Raw genomic sequence first — 20638 nt, 5'->3', positions numbered from 1 at the left:
CACATTTCACAGCTAAATGGAGTGGTGTATTTCCTTCATAATCCGTTGCATTCAACAGCATAGCAAAGGCGTCATTCTGGCAGATGTGCCGGACCACGCTGTCCTGATTATGCTCAACGGCACAATGAAGAAAATTTCGTCCTTGCTCATCAACCAGTTCATAGTAGTCGGGGCATCTCTTTATGAGCTCATCAAGGATCCGTATACTACCAGCCATGGCAGCGGTATGCAGAGGAAATAATCCATGGTCATCAGAAATGCGAGCTTGGACTGCGGATGTGTGGACATCTAGGAACAGCTCAACAACATCGAGTCGTCCATGCAGGATTGCAAGATGAAGAGGGGTTCTCCCTGACGAATCAACTCTGGTAAGCAACGTTGAACCAACCGGCTCCCGGTTCAGTAATTTCCTGACCCATATCTGCTTTCAGCATTGGCAATTTGTCACCAATTGACTGATCATAAATTGCAATTTCCTAAAAGTTTGGAGAAGAACTTGTTTGAAACAAAAAAGAAAAATGCAAATTACTGAGTCGAACTTCAAATTCTATTTGCACCCAACTTTCAGTCGTACCTTTGCTAACAGTTGCCGCAGCGTGCAAAGCAGTCCGTCCATGGCGACCAGCAGCAGAGGCCGGCGACGGCGTTCCGTCGGCCGACGGACGAAGCAGCTGCCGGACCATCTGCTCCGACCGAGTCTCTGCCGCCAAGTACAGTGGCGAGACGCCAACGTCGGTTGTCACTGACGTCATCTCGGGAGCTTCGGCCATAAAGAGCTCCACCGCCGCAGCACGGCCGAGCCGGACGGCTTCGTGCAAGGCAGTGGCGCCCAGGCGGTTCCTTGCCCGCAGCGCCGCCACCGCCGCCTCCTCCGCTCCACCGGCGGCTGCGGCGCGCATCAGCGACAGGAGGCAGGCCGCCACGTCCCTGCTCCCGGCCTTGGCCGCGCAGTGCAGCGGCGTGTCGAGGCCCCCGTTGCGCGTGGCAACGAGCGAGGGCGCCCTCTCGCCGACGAGCGCCGCGAGCTCGGCGTGCCCGCGGCTGGCGGCAAGGTACAGCGCCGTGTTCCCGTTGCTCGTCACGCCGAGGAGGCAGCCCGTCCTCACCGGCGACGGCGCTGCACCCGTGGAGGCGCCGTTGACTTCAATTGCGACGTGGCCGTCGGCTCGCGGGCGGCCTTCGCTGCGCAATAGCTCCTTCAAACGGGCCGCGTCGCCGGTGGTGAGCACTCTCAACAGCTCCGTGCCTAGCGTCATCTGCTCGGGCCCAAATTCCACCGGTGCGACAAGAGATTCCGACATTATTCGCCAGGAGCTGAACTCAACTGCGACGCTATTTCTTGGTTGTTACTAGTATTGAGTAAAATACATGGTCACTGTAATTGTTAGCGTGTTACTTAGAAAAGTGTAAATCATGGTCATTAAGATTGCTTGACGATACAGCCATTAGCTCTTTAGACATACGTATTTCAACGTATCTGAATGATGTGGCGTCCAGCATAGCCTGATGAAAATTTTCTTTTTGCAAAAACACACGAATAATTATGAATTGCTTCCTCCCATTCGACACATAAGAAAGCATCAAAACGCCGGATAAGACAGGGCTCGCCGTCCACGCTCATCATCACTGGTAGTTCTGCTTGAGCTTTGCATCTCGGTGTCTAAAAGCAGAAGCTTATCACCCTTTTGTGGTGGCACATAAGAGATCTTACTAAGGCTAACCACTGGTGGCGGTTGGGCAGCAGGATATGGGTAAGCTATGACATAATCCCTGTTATATCCATTAAGGTTATCATCATGGTCAAGATACATGTCAAGAAATCTATGGCCAAACTCTACCATGGAAACCATGCTGTTAGTATCAGCATCCTATGTCTTCAAAAAAAAGTATCACAGCATCCTTCTTGATTAGTACGGGTCCATCTTCATTCATATTCTTGCCAGGACATAACCAGTACGCCTTAACTCTATTAGCCATCTAGTATCCAAGATCTTCAACAATATCTTCAACCACCAGAGGCGACCATTTGTCCATCTCACAGAAATCATACCAGTCTTTGCATCCACGCGTGGTCGAGCTTCTGATGGACGGGAGTTGCTGCTCACCAACCGCCGCCACCAACGTGAGTCACAAACTGCTCCGATCTTTTGCGTAACAAATAATGGGGGCTAATGATGGACAATTGTAGATGGGAAGAAAAAATCAGGAGAGAAAAAAAAGAGGATAAATGAAATAATATAAATGGAAAGGCATTTGTGATTTGTACACGGTGGACCATGAGTCATTAGTCAATCGTACGCCACATCATCAAATACGTATAACTAATCTGCCAATGACCGTATCGCCACACTCTAGTAAGTCTAATGACCGCGGTTTACACTTTTTTAAATACGATGGCCAAACTGAAACACAGTAACAATTACAATGGCCATCCATGCATTTTACTCGTATTTACATTGCTGGTGGTTGCTGTGTGTTCTAACGTAGACATTAAAAATTTCGCTGTGATGTGAGCTTGCAAGGATTTTTCAGGGAAACAACGCCGGCACAACAGTTAGATGCAAACGCTACTTCAAAATAGAGTGATTTTTTTTTAAAAAAAACGCATCTTTTACGATGTTAGCTTGAGAAACAAACAGGTTTTCTGTGCTCTTTAGCAAGCCGTTTACCATACTGCTTTTGCATGGTTTAATGACTATATTCTGAAGCTCCGTCTACAGTAGATATCAAAACACATAGCTTTTGCCTGTCCAAATGAAAAGAAGAAGGAAAAAAATCAGCTTATTACAACAATCCTCTTCTCCTTTGATGCAGCAATATTCCCGTTAAGCAGCTTGACAAGTTGACATATCCATTATTAGTCCATCTGCGTGCAGAATTGTTCTGAACAACCAATAATGCACACTATAAATTCTGAAAACATGGATCGTACGAACCAGCAGAGCATCTGAATTAAAGCAGTAATCTCAGTAGTTGGGGAAAAAGCAATCTCCAGCGCCATGGCGACAACGAAGGTAGCACAGATGAGTAGAACAAACAACGGCCTCCTGATATTTTGGAACAAATAGCTATGGACGGAAAGTTTGAAGAGTTCCGGCAGATTCGATGGGCGCTCGAGGATGTTTAGAAGCCCTCTCCACCCGGCTCACCGCCATATCGCTCTTCCAAGCGCATGGTACATGGGGAGCCAGATTCCTGGGACGCAGAAGAGCACCGAAGCCGAAGACCAAGCGTACACGAAGGCAATGAGCCCACGGTTGGCGTCGCCCAGCACGAGGTGAGACCCGAACGCGAAGGCGGCGATCATGAACTGAGCCGCGACGGGCACCAGCCCGGACGCCAGCGAGTTGTACTGGAGGCGATGGTTGAGCGGCACCGACGAAGAGGATTTGGTGCCGTACATGAGGAAGCAGGTTGCCACAGTGGAGAAGAGGAAGGCCGTGGTGTTCGACACGATGAACGCTCTGAAGGCAAATCTACTTGCCAATATTGCTGTCCTTTCACTGGAGAAACCTCCCGGCACCGTGAATGCCGCTGCGAATGCCACGGTGGCGATCAGAACCGATGCGATTGTTTCAGTCATGGTCGTATCCACTTTTTCGGACCCTTCTCCTCGCCGATAACTGGGGCTGTGGTCTACGTACAGAGAATGGAATCCATCCAGAGTACGAGTTGCTCCGGATGAGAGGAGACACATCGACGCAAGGTAGTCGGTCTCCAGCAGTTAGGCCATCCTTATTGGTAATGCTTGTTTCCACAGTCATCGTGAGCAGCAGTATGCTGACTATCCGTATGAACCTGTACTTCGCAGCTAGATGGAGCGGCGAGTTCCCTTCGTAATCCATCGCATTCAGCAGCATGTAGAGGTTGCCATCTTGGCAGACATGGCGAACCACCGCGCGCTGATTGTGTTCCACGGCGCAGTGGAGAAGATTCCTACCTTTGTCATCGACCAATTCATGGTGGTCGGGGCATTTCTTCATGAGCTCATCTAGAACCCTTGTGTTTCCCTTCATAGCAGCAGCATGAAGAGGAAATTGTCCATGGCTGTCAGCGATATGAGCTAGCTCGACCGATGTTGGAACAGCTAGAAACAGCTGAACAACATCGAGTCTTCCATACAATGCTGCAAAATGAAGAGGGGTTCTCCCTGATGAATCAACTCTCGAGAGCAAGCTTGGACCTTCAGGCTCCCAAGCCAGCATTTCTTGAGCCATTCCTGGTTGAAAATTGGCTTCCTTTTAGGATCAGAGATTCTTTGAAACAAGAAATAAAAATACGAAAAAACCGATAATGTTTACAGTACTCTGAAGTATCCATTTTGACGCCATACGTTTGTCGGTGCATACTGCCGCAGCATGCAGAGCAGTGCGTCCCGCCGGACCAGAAAACGACACGGGCGACGGCGTTCCGTCGCGACGGCCGCAGGAGCGCCCGGACCATCTGCAGCGAGTCAGTGGTTGCGGCCAGGTACAGGGGCGACACGCCACTGTTGGTTGCCACTGACGCCAGCTCGGGAGCCAGCACCATCAGCAGATCCACCACGGCGGCATGGCCGTGCCGGACTGCTTCGAACAACGCGGTGGCGCTCAGGCAGTTCCTCGCACAAAGCGCCTCTCCACCGGCGCGCATCGCCGACAGGAGGCGGGCAACGACCCCCCGGTGGCCGGCCTTCGCCGCGCAGTGCAGCGGCGTGTCGAGGCCCCGGTTGCGCGTGGCGACGAGCGAGGGCGCCCTCTCGCAGCGGAGCGCCGCAAGCTCGGCGTGGCCGCGGCTGGCGGCAAGATGCAGTGCGCCATTGCTGGTCACGCCGAGGAGGAGGCAGCTCGCTCCCTGCCACGGCGGCGCTGCCACTGCGCCCGGTGGTGCCGCCGCGGCCTGAACGTTCACGGCGACGTGGCTATGTGTTTGGTCCTGTCTTCTCAGTAGCTCCTCCAGACGGGCCGCGTCGCCGGCGGTTAGCACCCGAAGCAATTCTTGGTCCAGCGTCATGAAGTGAGGCCCGAACGCCACGGTTTGCTCCATGGCGGACATCGTACTTGGATATGCCAAATGATACTGTTATTCTTACTTTGTTGTCTTACAGGAAGCACTTCTCTAGACTTTGTACTTAGACAAGAAAGTAGTAATGGAGACGGGAGACCCAGTATCTGGGGGTGCCTTGAATAAAGAGCAAGCGCTCGTCTTCTTTTAGAGGAAAGCAGTGTTGGCGCCCATCTTTCCTTAAGAGGAAATTAAAAGCACAGTCCTTATCAACAAAAAAAGAAGGGAAAAGCACCTCTCACATTTGCCAAAAACAAATGAGACGTGGGCATTGCTCACACCTCTCACGTCTCACCTTTGCTAAGATATCAGTTAGCTATTGGCGGATCAGATCTGTTCCCAATGGATTCCTCTTAACCTATCGTTTAAGTACCATTGCACGTTTATAGCCATTTGCCTCGTTGGTAGCATGCATCCTGGTTCTCAGCATGTAACGTGTACTTTCATGCGGATCATGTCTACCATGCCCTTCAGTTTTCCCTTTTACTTTGTTCTTTCCTTGTGTACTGGGTAGATGAGTTGATGAATGTATTGGACTCTAAACTTATTGGATTTGTAGGATGTCCCAAGTTACCATTTGTTTTGGCTTTTCTAAATACTATGTCAAAATGAATAGTATTTCAGGATGGAGGGAGTAGCTTATCTTAGTCGGTGCCCAACTGGATAATCAGTCTTCTTACATTTGGATGAAGTTCTAGTCTGTGATGGCACTCAACAAACTTTCAAATGGATTATATATCACCAGAAATGAACACAATCGTCCAACTGGATAATAGTGTCCAAACTGAAAATCCAAAAATTGGACGCGTCTGTAGAAGTACAAAGCATAAACCATGAAACTATTTTAAAGCCTACAGATCAAAATCATTTTGTCGCAAAGGATTTTCACTATTCAAGAGTGATGACCAGAGTAAAACGGTGCTCTTTTTCTATCGGTCACCTGTTCTTGCTTTTGAAAGCACCAAGGTTCCTTTTGAGAGACTTGACAGCAGACAAAATTTGCAGCTTCTCTTTGGATGCGCCATCAGGTTTCTGATCATCATTATTCTTAGCAGCTGCATCATCAGGTGGCAATGCGCCTCCCAGAGATGATCCCTCTGCTTTGCTTGCGTGCGCCCCTGGCTTCCCAGTTTGCTTCCGCATGAAAGGCGCACTCCTGTATAAGAAAATTTCAAACATTCATCACTAATGGACACCAAACCAACAACACTATGCAAGTCAGGTAGGCTACTAGGTATAACGACAAGGGGAGACATGTACACAAGTACCTCTTGTACTGGGGATCAGTAGGATCCAACGCGAACAAATGAGACGTGAACATTGCTGAGAACCTGTCATCTTTGCTAAGATCAATATCAGGAAGTTTGTCCTCAATAGATTCCTCTTTGCCCTTCTTGCCCTTTTTACCTTTTTTGCGCTTCAGGTTATAACCCTTTGCACCACTAGCAGTATCCTGATCACCAGCAACCAAGAGCTCCAACTCTTCTTTGGTCGCTTCTGGCTCCAAATGCTCCTCTGTGGAATCATCCTTTCCTTTTCTCTTTCCTTTATCTTTGGCTTTTGCATTGTGTTTTTTGCTTTTGCTCGGCTTGGGTTCTTCATCAGACAGTTCAGCTGCGAAGAAATCATCATCCTCATTGGGCTCATCTTCGCTGCTGTAGTGGTCATTATCGTCTTCATCCTTTAGTCCCCTCTTCTTAGCTTTCTTTTTCTCTTTCATTTTCTCTTGGTGCTTCTCCCAGACGGTCTTCTCCTCATTGCTCTTTCTCTCTAGAACACGTTTACTGAGATCCTCAAGCTCCGTATTAAATGTGATCTCCATATCCTGGCCATCAGTTTGCTCCTCATCAGATTTGTCTCCTCCCAGTAGAAGAGCCAACCTCTCCTCTTTTGTTAGCTTCCGTTTGGAACCCCCATTTGGTAGAGACTCGTCATCAGAATTGTCCACACTATCATCTTCTGATGCACTGTCATCACTTGCTAAATACATGTCAAGCTCATCTAGCTGCATCAGAAATATTTAAAGTCACACAAATAAGAGAACAACAAACAGATAATTACAAAGATATATATGAACAGTGAAAAAAACCAAGAGTTAACCTGATCATCGGTGAACTTTCGCCTCAAGACTTTCTTACGTTCTGGTTCATCCTCATCCCAGGTGAGCTTAACTCTGCTATGTTGCAAAGCACGAGTCTCGAAATCAGGTTCCTTGTAACTCGGAGGTACCTGAAATTATTCAAGTTATTGACAAAATGGAAGCTTCATTTGACTTGGAAGCAACTTGTACCTTTGTAGAAACTATAAAGTAAGAAAAGCAGTGGAGAAGGGAAATATAAGGATCAGACACACTTTGGGGAAAAAATAAGCACTTGCCACTATGTTATTCCAATAGATTTGTCACTGCCATCAATATTGCCATAAGTAAATTGGCTCTTGATACAATCTACAAAAGAATGGTACCTCTGTAGCGACGTCTCGAGCAGGATGTTTGAATTCCCTGGAGTCAGGAATAAACTGCAGATCAAACACATTTGCTGTTTTCAAGAGCTCAGTACCATCAAGAGTCATGTACAGGTGATTTGCTGTTGTACTAGAATCGCACACCACAACTGCATAGTAATACCTGCAGCAGGATTGACAGGAATGAGATAGCAAAAAAACCCACCATTGGTTATTACCATTTTAATGCGGAACAGATTGAGAAAAACAGTTTACTCAAATAATATGAAAGCAATACTAAATATGTCAAGGACACTCCAATATAACTAAGCTACTATGTGCTTTTGTAGTGATCAGTTTGGAGAAGTCAATTTCATATCATCTGTCGCTTCGTGTCCCGGGAAAACAGCGAAATGATGAAAACCTATCAGCAAAAGAATGTCTCTCCACTTCAATACTTACTTCAGTCTCTTAAGCTCATAAGCACGCAGCTTGTTGTTCTCTTTGTCGGAGTCAAGTTCCTCCTCATCATTGTCATCATCGGTGATGTCTTCATCATCATCAGCATCAGTGTTGTCTTCGTCATCATTCTTGTCATCTTCATCATCATCGTCGTCAGCATCAATGTTGTCTTCATCATCATTCTTGTCATCTTCATCAGCGTCACTATTTTTACCATCAACATTTGCATTGACAAGAGCAGCTGGGCCTTGAGTTGACTCGATTTCCATGCACTTCAGTCCAAATTCTGATGGATAGATTGAAACTGACAAAACTCGCCCGCCCTTTGGGAGGCAAGAATTCATCACCATATACAGGTCAACTGCCTGTTGAAATGGGGATCAAAAAACCATAACAGTTATTGGTTCATTGCATTCAAATTTACACATAAAGAATTGCTAGGAAGAAAACACTTTAAAAATCACAACACAAATGCTAGGGAGCTGTTAAGGTCTTCAGTTTAAGCAAAATGTGATTTTCATTAAGATTGATTTTGACTTAATACCAATCTTTCATAGTTATGGTTCAGTATCTCAGATTCTCAATAGCATTCTTTACAACCAGTAGATACAATCCTGCAGGATTATCTCCATCCTGATCCTATCCCTATGTTCGATTTTAATTACATAGAACCACACAAAATAGAGGACCAGCAATAAAATTTGCGAAGGAAGTTTTATTGGTTGTCTGCACTGGTATCTAGGACACTTGAAATGGTGGCATTTGCAGTGATTGGTTTCAACATGCTTGGCTTTCATGTATATATGGACAATGGCTGATCAGCTAACAGGTCAAGGAATAGGAACGCACTAATTCAAACATCAACATCTAGTGTACTTTTAATCGTCGAAATTCCAGTTTTAGAAGGCATATAGCTTTTATACAAGTTAGCTTCAAGTTCTCTTTCAAGCAAAGCAGTTGACAAAACCAGTTGATTCTTAGGTGCATGTAAAAATAAAATAGCATTTGAGCACAGCACATTTTTGTTTAGGCACAGAAGTTCACTTCTCCCGTTCTCCAGCTCAAATATTACTGCATCAGCACACACCTTGATATGATCCCAGTCCATATTAACAACAGCAAGCCTGTGAGTTTCCTTGTCAATCGTAGCTGTATCATCATGCCTTCCCAATAAGTAATGAGCAATGTCACTGCCAACAGAGTTCTGTGGGAGAAAAATGAAAAACAAGAGTTAGCCATAAAGCAAACAACATGTTGTAGCATAGCTGTTTTGCTCTATTAGACAAGGCACATGCATAGAACATTACAAATATCAAAAACATTTTAAACAATGGAACTAACAAGGCAGCGAATGAACATAGACCATCAGCTGGTAGAGTGTGTCGTTAATTAAATGTACAAATGTTACTGCAAGAGTACAACATACTATGAGGAAGTGAATTTATACATTCTACTGTGCTGAGTTCAGATGATAACATTAAACAGGGCATAGAAAACAAACAGGGCATAGAAAACAAAAAAGGTGAGGAGCATTATGAAAGTTCTCCAGGAAGCAGAGAACAACATTTGGCAACGATACATAAAGCATAGAAGCACTCTCAAACATTTGGTGGAAGCAGGCATCAGCACTTGGTGGGTTGTGTAACTGTCTATAATTACAAGCATATCAAACTGGTAGCATTGGTGATTCCGGACATAAGCACAAGAGCTGAATAGCATAGATCGGCCAGCAACATAGGACGACAGAAAATGGTAGAAAATTGCATAAAATTATATACAGAAACTAATTCCAAACCTTAAATAGAGCAAATAAAGCAGAATGCAAGGTAAATCGCTAAGGACTGGAAGCAAAGCATCACCTCGTCGTCGTCATCCACGTCTTCATCCTCGTCATCATCGCTGCTTGAGCTTTCGTCTTCGTCCTGCTCCTCGTCTTCTTCTTCTTCTTCATCATCTTCTTCTTTGACAAGCTTCGCTTTCTCCTTCTTCACCTTCTCTTTCCCCTCCTCCTCCTCCTCTTCTTCTTGGTTGAGATAGTAATTCAGCAAGGGGTTCTCGCGCTTCTTGCGGCTCCTCCCGCGCTTGTCCACGGGCGCGGCCGACGAGGCGAACCTCGGGTCCGTCATCATGCTGCTGAACCTCGAGTCCAGCGCCACCTTGGCCTCCTTCCTCCGCATCGGCCGGAACCGCGGGTCCGTTCGCGCCGCCGCGAACCGCTCGTCCTCCATCGCCCGCCTCATCTTCTCGTCCCTCCCCGCCTCGTCCGCCTCCGCTCCCACAGCCTTGCCCTCGTGCTTCCCCTCCTTCTTCGACTTCTTCCCATCCCGCGTCCCCTCGCGCCCCTCCTTGTGCTTCCGCTTCTTGCGCTCGGTGGCGTCGGGGACAGGAGCGTCCTCCGTGGCGGGACGCTCCTGGCTTCTCTTCTTGTGCTTCTTCTCTTCCTTGTCGGGCTTGGATTTCTTGGCTTTCTTGTGGCGCGAGGGCTCGTCGCTGCTGGCCGGCGGCGCCATGGCGGCTGGCTGCTGTGAGGGCGCGGCGGCGGCGATGGATGCGCACTAAAAGAGTACCCTCGCTTTATGCATCCTAAATGGGCCGGGCCGAGCCGGGCGAGCCTGGTTACCAGGCCAGATGGGCCGGCCCATGGATCTACTGCCACCAGGTGGAGGGCCCACAAGTTGATGAGCCGCTTCCTCTCGTTGGTATGATCCATCCCCACACGCGGCCGAGCCAATTCGCTGGAGAGGAGTACACGCCTCATTACACCCATCCACGTGCTCGCCTCGCCCCATCGCGAACCTTTCCTCGGTGGCGTCGCCATCTCACCGGCGGCGGGCGTGCGGCCGGCGGCCGGAGCCGATGGCGAGCTCCTCGGTGGCGGCGGACATGGAGCTGGACCGCCCCAATCTGGAGGACTACCTCCCGCCCGACTCGCTCCCGCAGGAGGCGCCCCGGAATCTCCATCTGTAATCGCCCTAGGGCCCCTGTCTCCAGTCCTTACTTTTCCGTTCCTCGACCCTAGTTTGGCTGATGCTTCGGTTATACCGAGATTTACGAGGCTTTGTGCGCTTTTATTGTGCTGCGCAGGCGCGATTTGCTGGACATCTCGCCAGTGCTCACCGAGGCAGCAGGCGCCATCGTCGATGTGAGTGACTCCCCGGATCTTTAATCTTCTGTTGCTTGTGTGTTTCAGGTTAGTATAGGTGCTATCCTAGCAGAGGATATAATTCTAGGCTTATGATCTGTCAGGTTTAGCAAGCTAACTCTGCTGGTAATGGCAATGGGTGAAGATGAGTCTCGGCTTTAAGCTCTGCTGTTTAATTGTTTTGCTTAATTTGTTATCCATGCTTTGTTTGGAGTTGCGTAGGACTTTTCTATATTCCATTCGCTAACTAGATGAAAAGTATATTCCATTTGTTTTTAAAGTTCCTGAAGGTTAACATTCTTGCTTTCTTCTGTGAATTAATGGTGTAAAACCTAATCTTATAGTTATATCAGGAGACTTCACGAAGAAAAAACCATTTATGAAGAGTATTTAACTGGCCTGACTTTTTTAATCTTTCCTGTAGGAGAGTTATTATCGTATCTGTGGTGTTTGAGATTTTACAATTCACTAAATTTAGCAATTGAGAACGTTCCCTTATTAAGCAAGATTTTCATTAGGTTCCCTTATTAAGCAAGATTTTCATTAGGTTGCTTAACATGTAGAAAATTTGTGCAATTTTCAGTTAATTTTCACCACTTAACTGAAGATGAAGTACTGCCTCAATATTAAGCATGTCAATCTGAGTGAATGAGGTTCCCTTTTAGATGATTTGCTAATACTAAATATTTCCAGGATACTAGCCTTTGTGGATCATCTAGGTACCAGCTACCCCTTTATTTTTTAGAAACCAACCTGGGCGGCAATTCCATCCATCTGCTAGCATATCACTCTTGCTAGAACTAATTGTGCTTGGTTCAGTGTGATTTTGATTTTTATTTCACTTTGTATTGTAGATGTATAGTGTTTGGTATAGTTGTCCTACTTGTGTTATGTTGTATGGGCTATTATGGAGCTAACTGAAGTTTATTGTTGGAACAACCACATGCAGTCTGCGAGTTATTGGTCATTCTGTTTGTTTTCATCACAGTAAACTATATAGGAATTATTAATGTACTTCATCTTGTAAATGCAAAATAATGCTACTCCATATTTTTTATATTGGTTAACTCAAAATGCAAAGTTCTTGACACATAACCAAGTGTCAACTAAATCTGCAGGTAAATCTTTCTTTATTGACATATAAATGGAACATGAGAATATTCTGTTTCATGTGAATATAGACTTGAGGATCCTTTGTATATGTAAATGACCATAGCTACTAGCTAGGTAATAATTGAAACTACAGACCACCTGATGTTTGAGGTGCAAAAAAATTCGTTATGTGTTTGTAAAGATGTTATCATAACGTAAAATTTTCCTTATCTTCTGTGCCATTGTTTCTTTCACTTAATTGCTGTATGAAATAAACAGGTTAACATTCGTTATTCTCATACTTCCTTATTTATCTGACTGTCTGATATCATCGACTGTATTTCCACATGTGCAGGACTCCTTCACGCGTTGCTTTAAGTCAAATTCTCCAGAGCCATGGAATTGGAACATATATCTGTTCCCCTTATGGTGCTTGGGTGTAGTAATAAGATATGGAATACTCTTCCCACTGAGGTACTTGATTGTTAAGATATCCATAATTCTTTTCCTTCACTGAGTAATTTTTGTTATTGAACTGATTAGATTACTCAATTCTCAGACACTAAATTCTACACCCACTCTTTGTTCGAGACTTGTGTTGTTCTGCAGTAGTTTGTTTACCACATAAACTGGGACGCGCTTGCACCCAACAAAACTAGAGTGCAACTTTTAGAGCCAAAGAGGATTCAGGGAGGCCCTGTGTTGAATGTACTCAGTTCACAATACTAAATGGAGTATGTACTTGTGCCAATTTCGCACCATCCCCACCCATAACCATCTATTTTAAGAGAACACTGTAAAAATGGCCTGATCTACCTGCTTTCGTAGACCGGACTGAAAAGAAAAATATTTTGATCAAACCATCTTATCCTCATTCAGAACCTTGGAATGTAAATCTTGTGTTTGGGATGCCAAGAAATCACATCATAAGCCATGTTTTCTGACAAATTGTCTACATCTTCAGTTGCTTCAGCCGAAATCTAGTTTCTGGAAGTTCAATTCGCTTATAAAATTTTGCTAATACAATTATGTCGATGAAATTCATTTTCTGCGAGTGCTTGACCTTCCTCTATTGTTTTCTCATGTCAAACATTGAATTATCATCACCTGATTCTTTTAATTATCTAATCAGGTCCTTAACGCTTGCAATAGGATGGTTAGCATTTTTTGCTGCCTTTTTTCCTGTCCATTTCCTATTGAAAGGGCAAGACAAGTTGAGAAGTAAAATTGAGGTAAGCTATATTATCCGATGTACCTATATGAGCTTCCATAGTATCTTTGCTCTTCCATCATTCCTCAGGCTGCTTCTGAGATGGTGTTCTTGGTGTAATAACTTGATGTTGCAATTTCTAACCTCGAGTGCCTGCTGAGAATAAAACTGTTTAGTTAGTTCATAATAAAGCTTTTTTGGTGGCAGCAAGTACCTGCTTCATAAAATTCACCTACGACCATCTGTGCTATGGTTATCCTGTTAGTCATCTTATTAGGCCTAGTAAGTGCTTAAAAAATGTCTATTTAAAGCTTATTGGAATTCAACTTGTGCATGCTCTCATATGTGGCATTAGACATGCTATAAATGTTGGATTCTTGTCAACAGAAGGGCATAAGCCCTGGCCATTCGAAGTCAACCTTGTTGCTAAGCGAGCCATATGTCTTCTTCACAGTATTTCTCATTATATTAATATTTTGCTTTGCCTATAGTGCGAGATTTGACTGCACAAGAGTAGCACTTAGAGGATTGAACAGTTTTATTCTCTTTGGTTTTTTAGCTTTAAAATTTTTGGTCTCTTGATTACATTCTTTTGTTTCAAACTTCTTGTAGAGGAAGTTGGTTGAAATGATGTGCAGTGTTTTTGTTGCTTCATGGACTGGAGTGATCAAGTATCATGGACCACGCCCAAGCACACGACCTCATCAGGTTACCTTTTTTCTTTGTTCTGGTAACTCATGTTTAGATTGCGCACATGTAAGAACATTAGATGTAGGTATAATTTGTTCATGATTTTGAGCTGTAAAGCTTAACAGGGTATTGGAACTTATATGCACTACCATGTTATAATATTAATTTTTAACTATTATCAAAAAATACTGACTTTTTGCTTCCAAATTTATCCTGCTTGTAGCTCCGATAAAACCATGTTCATGGTATCATTATGTAGGTCCTTCTTGTTCTTACATAAGCACAGTTCCTTTAATGTGAGTGGATTGCTGATAACTTCCCTTTGCAACTCTATTACATCAGGTATTCGTTGCAAACCATACATCAATGATAGATTTCATTATTCTGGAGCAAATGACAGCATTTGCTGTCATCATGCAGAAGCATCCTGGATGGGTTGGTGAGTCTCTGGTTCTTCCGAAACTTCTCTGCTAGTTTCGAATGCTAGATTTATTATCGGAAAAAGTCCAAATTACTCCCCTCAAGTATAACCAAAGTCTGGATAACCCCCTAAAGTATTTCTTGGTTCAATTTACCCCCTGAACTATGCCATTTCGTTCAATTTCCCCCTTAACACAATTTTTCTTTTTTGTTTCTCCATGCACAAGTGGAGTTTTAAGTTCAAATTTTGCAAGATGATAGCAGACATCATAACACATGTTAAAAAAATATATCATGAATTTTTCATCACTATTTTGATAGGGTAAGATATTTAATAATAAAATTTATCCTTGAGATACAAAATTATATAAAAACTAATGATGAAAAATGCATACAATATTTTTTAATATAGATTATGATGTCCACTACCACCCTGCGAAGTCTCAAATTAAATTCAACTTGTGTATGGAGAAACAAAAATGACAAATTGCATTATGGGGTGAGTTGAACCAAATAGCATAGTTTAGGGGGTAAATTGAACCAAAACATAGTTTAGGGGGTAAATTGAACCAAAACATAGTTTAGGGTGTTATCTGGACTTTCACTATATTTGAAGGGAGTAATTTGGACTTTTTCCTTTATTATCTATCTATTTGACTGTTCCCATTATTTACAGGATTTATTCAGAAGACTATCTTGGAAAGTGTCGGTTGCATCTGGTTTAATCGTAATGATCTTCGGGATCGTGAAGTTACGGCACGGAAGTAAGTTTTGTCTTTCAAATCATAATCCCATTGATTATGTAGTTCATTTTATTCAGCAAATTACATTGCCAGGTTACGTGATCATGTTCAACAACCAGACAAAAATCCTCTCTTGATTTTTCCGGAAGGAACTTGTGTTAACAACCAGTACACGGTCATGTTCAAGAAGGTGAACCCTATCTCTGTTTAAGTCAAAATATAGTTTGACTTTGAATATGTTACATCATTGCGTTGTATAATGTTTTCCATGAATAAAATCAGGATTTATTGTTCATGAAGCTCTATTAATTAATGTTACATTTTTAGCATACTTGCATGTCACTACAGCATTTTAAAAAAAAATTATATATATGTTTAATATCATATCTAGTATTCCAGACTTCCTGGTAGGATGCAAGCATAGAACATTTTCATTGTCGCTTGACAGTAATTAGATGTCAGACACTAGAAGTTTGTTACCTGTTGCATGGCATTAATTTACATCTTTGCTGTTGTTTACTGTGGTGATGGTTTTCATCTTGTTTCTCAGGGTGCCTTTGAGCTTGGCTGCGCTGTCTGTCCAATAGCTATCAAGTACAATAAAATATTTGTTGATGCCTTTTGGAACAGTAAGAAGTAAGGAGTACAAATGATGAATTAATTTAGTTTATCTAGACTTTCTTCTTTAGCTAACATAATTACCTCACGAAATGTTTCAGGCAATCTTTTACAATGCACTTGGTCCGGCTGATGACATCATGGGCTGTTGTGTGTGATGTTTGGTACTTACCTCCTCAATATCTGAGGGAGGGAGAGACGGCAATTGCATTTGCTGAGAGGTGACCCATTTGTTTAGTTCATTTTCTTTTCCAAGAAAAACTTAGGGTCCTTTTGTTTTGGAGAGACCATAAAATTGATTATTCCTTGCATAATGAAATGCTTTGCACAGAGTAAGGGACATGATAGCCGCTAGAGCTGGACTAAAAAAGGTTCCGTGGGATGGCTATCTGAAACACAACCGTCCTAGTCCCAAACACACTGAAGAGAAGTGAGTTTCCTCCCATCCACTTCCTCCCTGACTCCTTCCCCATTTCCTTAATCCAAGTTTCTAAAATGGTTTCTGATCACCAGACAACGCATATTTGCCGAATCTGTCCTGATGAGACTGGAGGAGAAATGAAGGGACGTCAAGCCATACAAGTGCGCTTCGTTAGGGTTTTACATTCAGCTACCTTGTAATTCGGTTGGCTTCCAGAAACAAAAATGTGAGCCTGGGACACGTCAAGTGACCACCTCAGTTTTGTTGTAAATTTGTTACTAGTTTGATAGGATTAATAGTATGTACTTATCAGGAAAGGAATTGTGAGCATGTGTTTTGGCTGTCCATTCGATGATTGGCTGGTGATTAACACCTAAGCATGGTGCTCTTGTGAGATGCTGTGTTGATATTTATGAATTGATTGACGGAACCATGGTTTAAATTCACGTGGTTATTGATTCAATGTGTTTCTAAGCAAGAGGCGCAGATAGAGAACACCTAATAATAATCTAAGAAAGGAAGTAAATTGAATTGTATGAATTTGCAGGGTGCTATGTTCATGTGTTGCACGTTGTGACATTTCTGATGCGTGATGGGTAATGTTGGCTTGAATCATGGTTACAGCCTTTTCATCTGCTTCTTTTTAAAGTTGGGAAGAGCAGTCCAATTCACAAATGGTTTCTTGATACATGAATACGCTTATGTTTACAAATAATTTGCATTACAACAACCCCAAACATCAGCCAAACGCGCAAACAAAATAAATGACAACATGACCTCGAAAACCAAGATTGATGCAAAAGAATCAGCGAGACCCACACCAACTCAAGCCGAGATAGCAGACGCGCTAGCTAGAAGTAGAGCTCGCACTGGGAGTTCTTGTCCTGCTGCTGTAGCGTGCCATCCCCGTTGATCTTGAAGTCGCACTCCGCCTTCATGTGATGATGCTTGGTGTCCCACACCTTCACCTGGAACTGCACCGTGGAGGTGAGCAGCAGCCGCATCCTGACGGTCCCAGCCGAGAGCTCGCCGGAGAACCTACCCCACGCCGCCGAGTCCGTCGGGTTGGGCCCCGTCGCGGTGAGCTGCCCGAGCACGGGGGTGTCGCCCTTGGGCGGCTGGTAGAATGGCTGCATGACGGGGCCCTTGGCCACGAGCACGTCGCCGTAGTACACCGATGCCACGATCTCCTCGTAGTAGATGCCGATCTTCTGGTTGGGGTTGTGCTCGCCGACGGCGAAGCGCACCGGCAGGTTGGCCAGGCCGGACTGGCGGTTGGCATTCGGGATGGAGAAGTCGGCGAGGTAGAACCGGGGGCGGTGCGGCCGGAGGCTCAGCCACAGCACGAAGAGGATGATGCCGGCGATGAGGACCAGCGTCAGCACCACCGCGCACAGGAAGTTGATGCACCGGACCACCGGGCTCTGCCGGTGGTACAGCGGCAGCCGGTACGGCGGCATCGTCGTCGCGTCGGCGGCGCACGCTAGCTTGCTTGCTCGATCTCGATCTCCGGCGGCTTTGTGCTCGGTCAGTCTCAGCGATCCAGCTAAGTGATTGCTGCCGTCTTGCAGACCATGGTGCCCTATATATAGGCTGCAGGCCGGTGCGTTGTGCGCGAATGCAAGGCAGTAATATTCGTGCCTTGCTCAAAGGCGAGATGCTGACACGCAATGCACAGAGGAGGTTATCTGGGGGATTGATTCCTGGCTGGTTGACAGGGGGTTGGACTGTGCTGGAAAGTGAAGCAGGGGGTGTTGCAAGATCAAGTTGCAAATTCTCTCTAATTCGTTTGGTGATCCCATGTTAGTCTTAATCTTATAGAAAGATACTCTTCGGGTCTTTTTTCCACTCTGTGTCTCTATTTTCTATGCTTCTGCTTCACCACTTTCAGTGTAGTGGTTATCCCGTGTTGATTTCATTCCCAGCATGTGTGTAGTGGATTGTAACTCGAGTTTCCGGGGTGTAAAGGCAGTATTATTAGTAATTCTCAGATTCTGATGTTCCTGACTAATTTAGTAATTTGCTCTTAGGTTCTTTGCTTGAAGTTCTTGCGGATACCGGAAGAACAGTAGCCGAAACTTGGCCCCTGGGCAAACACAAAGGAAAAAATGCTAGTATCCTGTAGAGGGGCAAGCCATCCTTGGATTCCTTAGAAACAACTGCAGCTTACCTTATTAGGAGTATCACTTGCGTTTGTCTCATTGTGTGTCAACTTTTTTCCTTGATAGTAAACGCTCTGTGAGATGCATTTGGACAGGAGATTAGCCCTTTTTCAGATAGAAACAACATAATAGGGGCATTGCAGCATTCTTGATTTCCAGAGTTCATGGCTACGCCAATGTGATTTATAAAGGAGCGCCACTTGAAAGGAAAACTGCGACATGTGTTGCAGGTCTATGCATCCTTGTTATATAAAGGTTATATGAATAGATTTGAATTTCAAAGATCTTTTAATATCACATTGATTTGTAGCAATTGATTTGTATAACTCTAAAAACCTATAAAATTTTAATATACCGACTAAAAAGAACAGGAGCAGATTCCGTGCGCATTTCCGTGTCAACTCGGAGGCCCGGGCCTCGGCAGCCTGCGAGCACCGCGCCCCCTCGCCCTGCCGGCACAGCCGCCGCGGCGTCTCACCAGGAGAAAGGTCCGTGACTCCGTGAGCGGCGGCGGCGGCGTGCGAGGGGTCTTCAAGCCTGCGGCTAGGACGCGTGTACTTGATGAGGATCTCAGGGGACGCATAGCGGCGGCGCCGGGCTACCGTTGATCGCCGGCGGCAGCGTGACCTTGCCGGGTGTGCCATGTCGCGCGGCGCGAATATTTTCAAAATGCCCCTGGTATGCAGAAAAGACCCTACTACTTTATAAATAGACCACTATATTGGATCGCGATTAATAGTCACGATCAAAATATATGCAAATAAACCGAAATATTTATCAAATACCCCCTGGTTAGGATCTAAAATATTATAGAAAACCCTAGTTTGGATCGTTCTGTGCTCCGGCCGATTCGTTGGTGGCCGCTGTCGCCATCGTCCACACTGTCTGCCATCCCAACCGGGAGCGAAACGGCCTATCTATCCCGTCCAAGCCCCAAAACCGGTTCTCTACTTCCCCAATTCCCGCATCAACCGGGGAGAGAAACCGGAGGCAGGCGTGGAGGCGCGATGCCTCCGTCGGCGGCACCCGCGGCGCGCGGGCCGGCGAAGACGGACAGGAGGTCAGCGGCAACGTCTCTACTTTGAACTTTAATGTTTGAGATCTGTTAGTTTGGTCATGTCATGTACTCATGTGCTGCTGTAGTGCTGTGTGGTTTTTCCTGGTGCTATGTTCTAAATTATATTGTTGTTGGGCACTTGGCCTGCCCTGCGGCTTGCTGCAATGCTGCCTGGTTTCTGCTATGTTGCAGCTATCTCGGGTAGTACGGGTTACCCCGAACCTGAATTGTCGGGTTTTGAATCTCTAGAGCACATCTCGGGTTCCAGTTTTCAAAAACCGAAATTTAGAAAACCCGAAAAACCCGACCTGAATTTTTCGGGTTACCCGAACGCCTAGGCCTACCCAGGGGCCAGGGCCCTGGAGATACCTTTGAGGCGATGGTGCTGACCGGAGAGATGAAGCAGAGGCAGGAGAGGAGCCCCGTGGCCTCTGCCGACCCGCCGAAGTCAAGCGGCCGGCACGGATGGATTGGTGAACCTCGGACATGCTCGGAGCTTGAACGACGGCAACATCTCTCATGAGGCAGGTCCATGAGCGGCAGCGGCAGCATGGGAGATGATCTGGAGCAGCATATGGGCACGCTGAGTTGAATGAGGGATGCGTGGCAGCGGCCGACAGGGCTAGCGGAGGTCGGCGGCGGCAACGCGGACTCCTCCGGCGTACCGTGTCACGGGACGCCATCATTTGCAAAATGCTCCCTCATTTGGATCGCGATCAATGATTGTGATCTGAATGATTGCAAATATACCCCCTAGAATTTACAAATAGACCCCTAATTTGAATCGCAATTAATAATCGTGATCCGAATATTTGCAAATAAACCCCTGTATTTATCAAATAACCCTCTTGGATTGATTCTAATTTGACAAATTTGTCACTGGTTTGCATCTTCTCCTGCTCTGGCCCGTTCGCCGGCGGTTGATGCTGCCGCCGGCCACCCACCTGCTACCCCAGCAGGAAGCGCACAACCCCATCAACCTCACGGCGATAGCGCACCGGAAGACGGACAGGATCTGGCTGGTGGAGCTCCACCTCCCACCCCTCCCCGACCTCCCTCTCGCGCTAAGAAATTTGTATTTTTGACACCCCAAACGCGTGGCTTCACATATTTGACACTCTAAGGATTGGTTTCGC

General features: G+C 45.5%; 6 protein-coding genes across 6 annotated transcripts; 1 reads left to right on the top strand and 5 right to left on the bottom strand.

Moving 5' to 3' along the window:
- Positions 1-359: 359 nt before the first annotated feature.
- LOC101760088 lies at positions 360-1256 on the bottom strand. The gene is made up of 2 exons (XM_022824352.1): positions 881-1256; positions 360-421 (listed from the first exon to the last, which is right to left on the bottom strand). Exons 1-2 carry the CDS (start codon positions 1254-1256, stop codon positions 360-362), a joined length of 438 nt encoding a protein of 145 aa, XP_022680087.1.
- A 1889-nt stretch (positions 1257-3145) lies between these two features.
- Positions 3146-3583, bottom strand: LOC111255663 (ankyrin repeat-containing protein ITN1-like). The gene has a single exon (XM_022824351.1). It carries the CDS (start codon positions 3581-3583, stop codon positions 3146-3148), a length of 438 nt encoding a protein of 145 aa, XP_022680086.1.
- A 602-nt stretch (positions 3584-4185) lies between these two features.
- Positions 4186-5025, bottom strand: LOC101759685 (ankyrin repeat-containing protein At5g02620-like). Its single transcript, XM_022824350.1, has 2 exons — positions 4350-5025; positions 4186-4256 (listed from the first exon to the last, which is right to left on the bottom strand). The coding sequence occupies exons 1-2, from the start codon at positions 5023-5025 to the stop codon at positions 4186-4188; spliced, it is 747 nt and encodes a 248-aa protein (XP_022680085.1).
- Positions 5026-5687: 662 nt separating this feature from the next.
- LOC101778470 (pre-rRNA-processing protein esf1) lies at positions 5688-10491 on the bottom strand. Its single transcript, XM_004957856.2, has 7 exons — positions 9807-10491; positions 9035-9151; positions 7948-8312; positions 7507-7669; positions 7144-7272; positions 6312-7048; positions 5688-6199 (listed from the first exon to the last, which is right to left on the bottom strand). Exons 1-7 carry the CDS (start codon positions 10455-10457, stop codon positions 5980-5982), a joined length of 2382 nt encoding a protein of 793 aa, XP_004957913.1. The 5' UTR covers positions 10458-10491; the 3' UTR covers positions 5688-5979.
- A 179-nt stretch (positions 10492-10670) lies between these two features.
- On the top strand, positions 10671-16746 carry LOC101778075 (glycerol-3-phosphate acyltransferase 3). Its single transcript, XM_004957855.3, has 12 exons — positions 10671-10910; positions 11032-11089; positions 12537-12655; positions 13314-13413; positions 14004-14099; positions 14424-14520; positions 15178-15265; positions 15338-15434; positions 15795-15880; positions 15964-16083; positions 16194-16292; positions 16376-16746. The coding sequence occupies exons 1-12, from the start codon at positions 10804-10806 to the stop codon at positions 16422-16424; spliced, it is 1116 nt and encodes a 371-aa protein (XP_004957912.1). The 5' UTR covers positions 10671-10803; the 3' UTR covers positions 16425-16746.
- Positions 16747-16915: 169 nt separating this feature from the next.
- LOC101777648 (NDR1/HIN1-like protein 2) lies at positions 16916-17828 on the bottom strand. The gene has a single exon (XM_004957854.3). The coding sequence runs from the start codon at positions 17741-17743 to the stop codon at positions 17135-17137; it is 609 nt and encodes a 202-aa protein (XP_004957911.1). The 5' UTR covers positions 17744-17828; the 3' UTR covers positions 16916-17134.
- Between the last annotated feature and the right edge of the window lie 2810 nt (positions 17829-20638).

The sequence above is a fragment of the Setaria italica genome, chromosome II (genome assembly GCF_000263155.2).
Source record: "Setaria italica strain Yugu1 chromosome II, Setaria_italica_v2.0, whole genome shotgun sequence".
In the NCBI taxonomy this organism is placed as follows: Eukaryota; Viridiplantae; Streptophyta; class Magnoliopsida; order Poales; family Poaceae; genus Setaria; species Setaria italica.
Note: the sequence above shows the minus strand (reverse complement) of the source record. Positions and strands in the feature narration are given on the sequence as shown.

What these genes read in the sequence shown, in the direction of transcription:
- LOC111255663 (XM_022824351.1), bottom strand. Translation starts at nt 3,583, where the DNA reads ATGACTGAAACAATCGCATCGGTTCTGATCGCCACCGTGGCATTCGCA.
- LOC101778470 (XM_004957856.2), bottom strand. Translation starts at nt 10,457, where the DNA reads ATGGCGCCGCCGGCCAGCAGCGACGAGCCCTCGCGCCACAAGAAAGCC. An exon ending in TATGAGCTTAAGAGACTGAA is followed by an intron (nt 7,670 to 7,947) that starts GTAAGTATTGAA and finishes ATCCTGCTGCAG; the next exon opens with GTATTACTATGCAGTTGTGG. An exon ending in CTCGAGACGTCGCTACAGAG is followed by an intron (nt 7,273 to 7,506) that starts GTACCATTCTTT and finishes GAATAATTTCAG; the next exon opens with GTACCTCCGAGTTACAAGGA.
- LOC101759685 (XM_022824350.1), bottom strand. Translation starts at nt 5,025, where the DNA reads ATGGAGCAAACCGTGGCGTTCGGGCCTCACTTCATGACGCTGGACCAA. An exon ending in CTGCTCTGCATGCTGCGGCA is followed by an intron (nt 4,257 to 4,349) that starts GTATGCACCGAC and finishes CTTGTTTCAAAG; the next exon opens with AATCTCTGATCCTAAAAGGA.
- LOC101760088 (XM_022824352.1), bottom strand. Translation starts at nt 1,256, where the DNA reads ATGACGCTAGGCACGGAGCTGTTGAGAGTGCTCACCACCGGCGACGCG. An exon ending in GATGCGCGCCGCAGCCGCCG is followed by an intron (nt 422 to 880) that starts GTGGAGCGGAGG and finishes TGCTGAAAGCAG; the next exon opens with ATATGGGTCAGGAAATTACT.
- LOC101777648 (XM_004957854.3), bottom strand. Translation starts at nt 17,743, where the DNA reads ATGCCGCCGTACCGGCTGCCGCTGTACCACCGGCAGAGCCCGGTGGTC.
- LOC101778075 (XM_004957855.3), top strand. Translation starts at nt 10,804, where the DNA reads ATGGCGAGCTCCTCGGTGGCGGCGGACATGGAGCTGGACCGCCCCAAT. An exon ending in CAGCAGGCGCCATCGTCGAT is followed by an intron (nt 11,090 to 12,536) that starts GTGAGTGACTCC and finishes CCACATGTGCAG; the next exon opens with GACTCCTTCACGCGTTGCTT. An exon ending in GGAATACTCTTCCCACTGAG is followed by an intron (nt 12,656 to 13,313) that starts GTACTTGATTGT and finishes TTATCTAATCAG; the next exon opens with GTCCTTAACGCTTGCAATAG.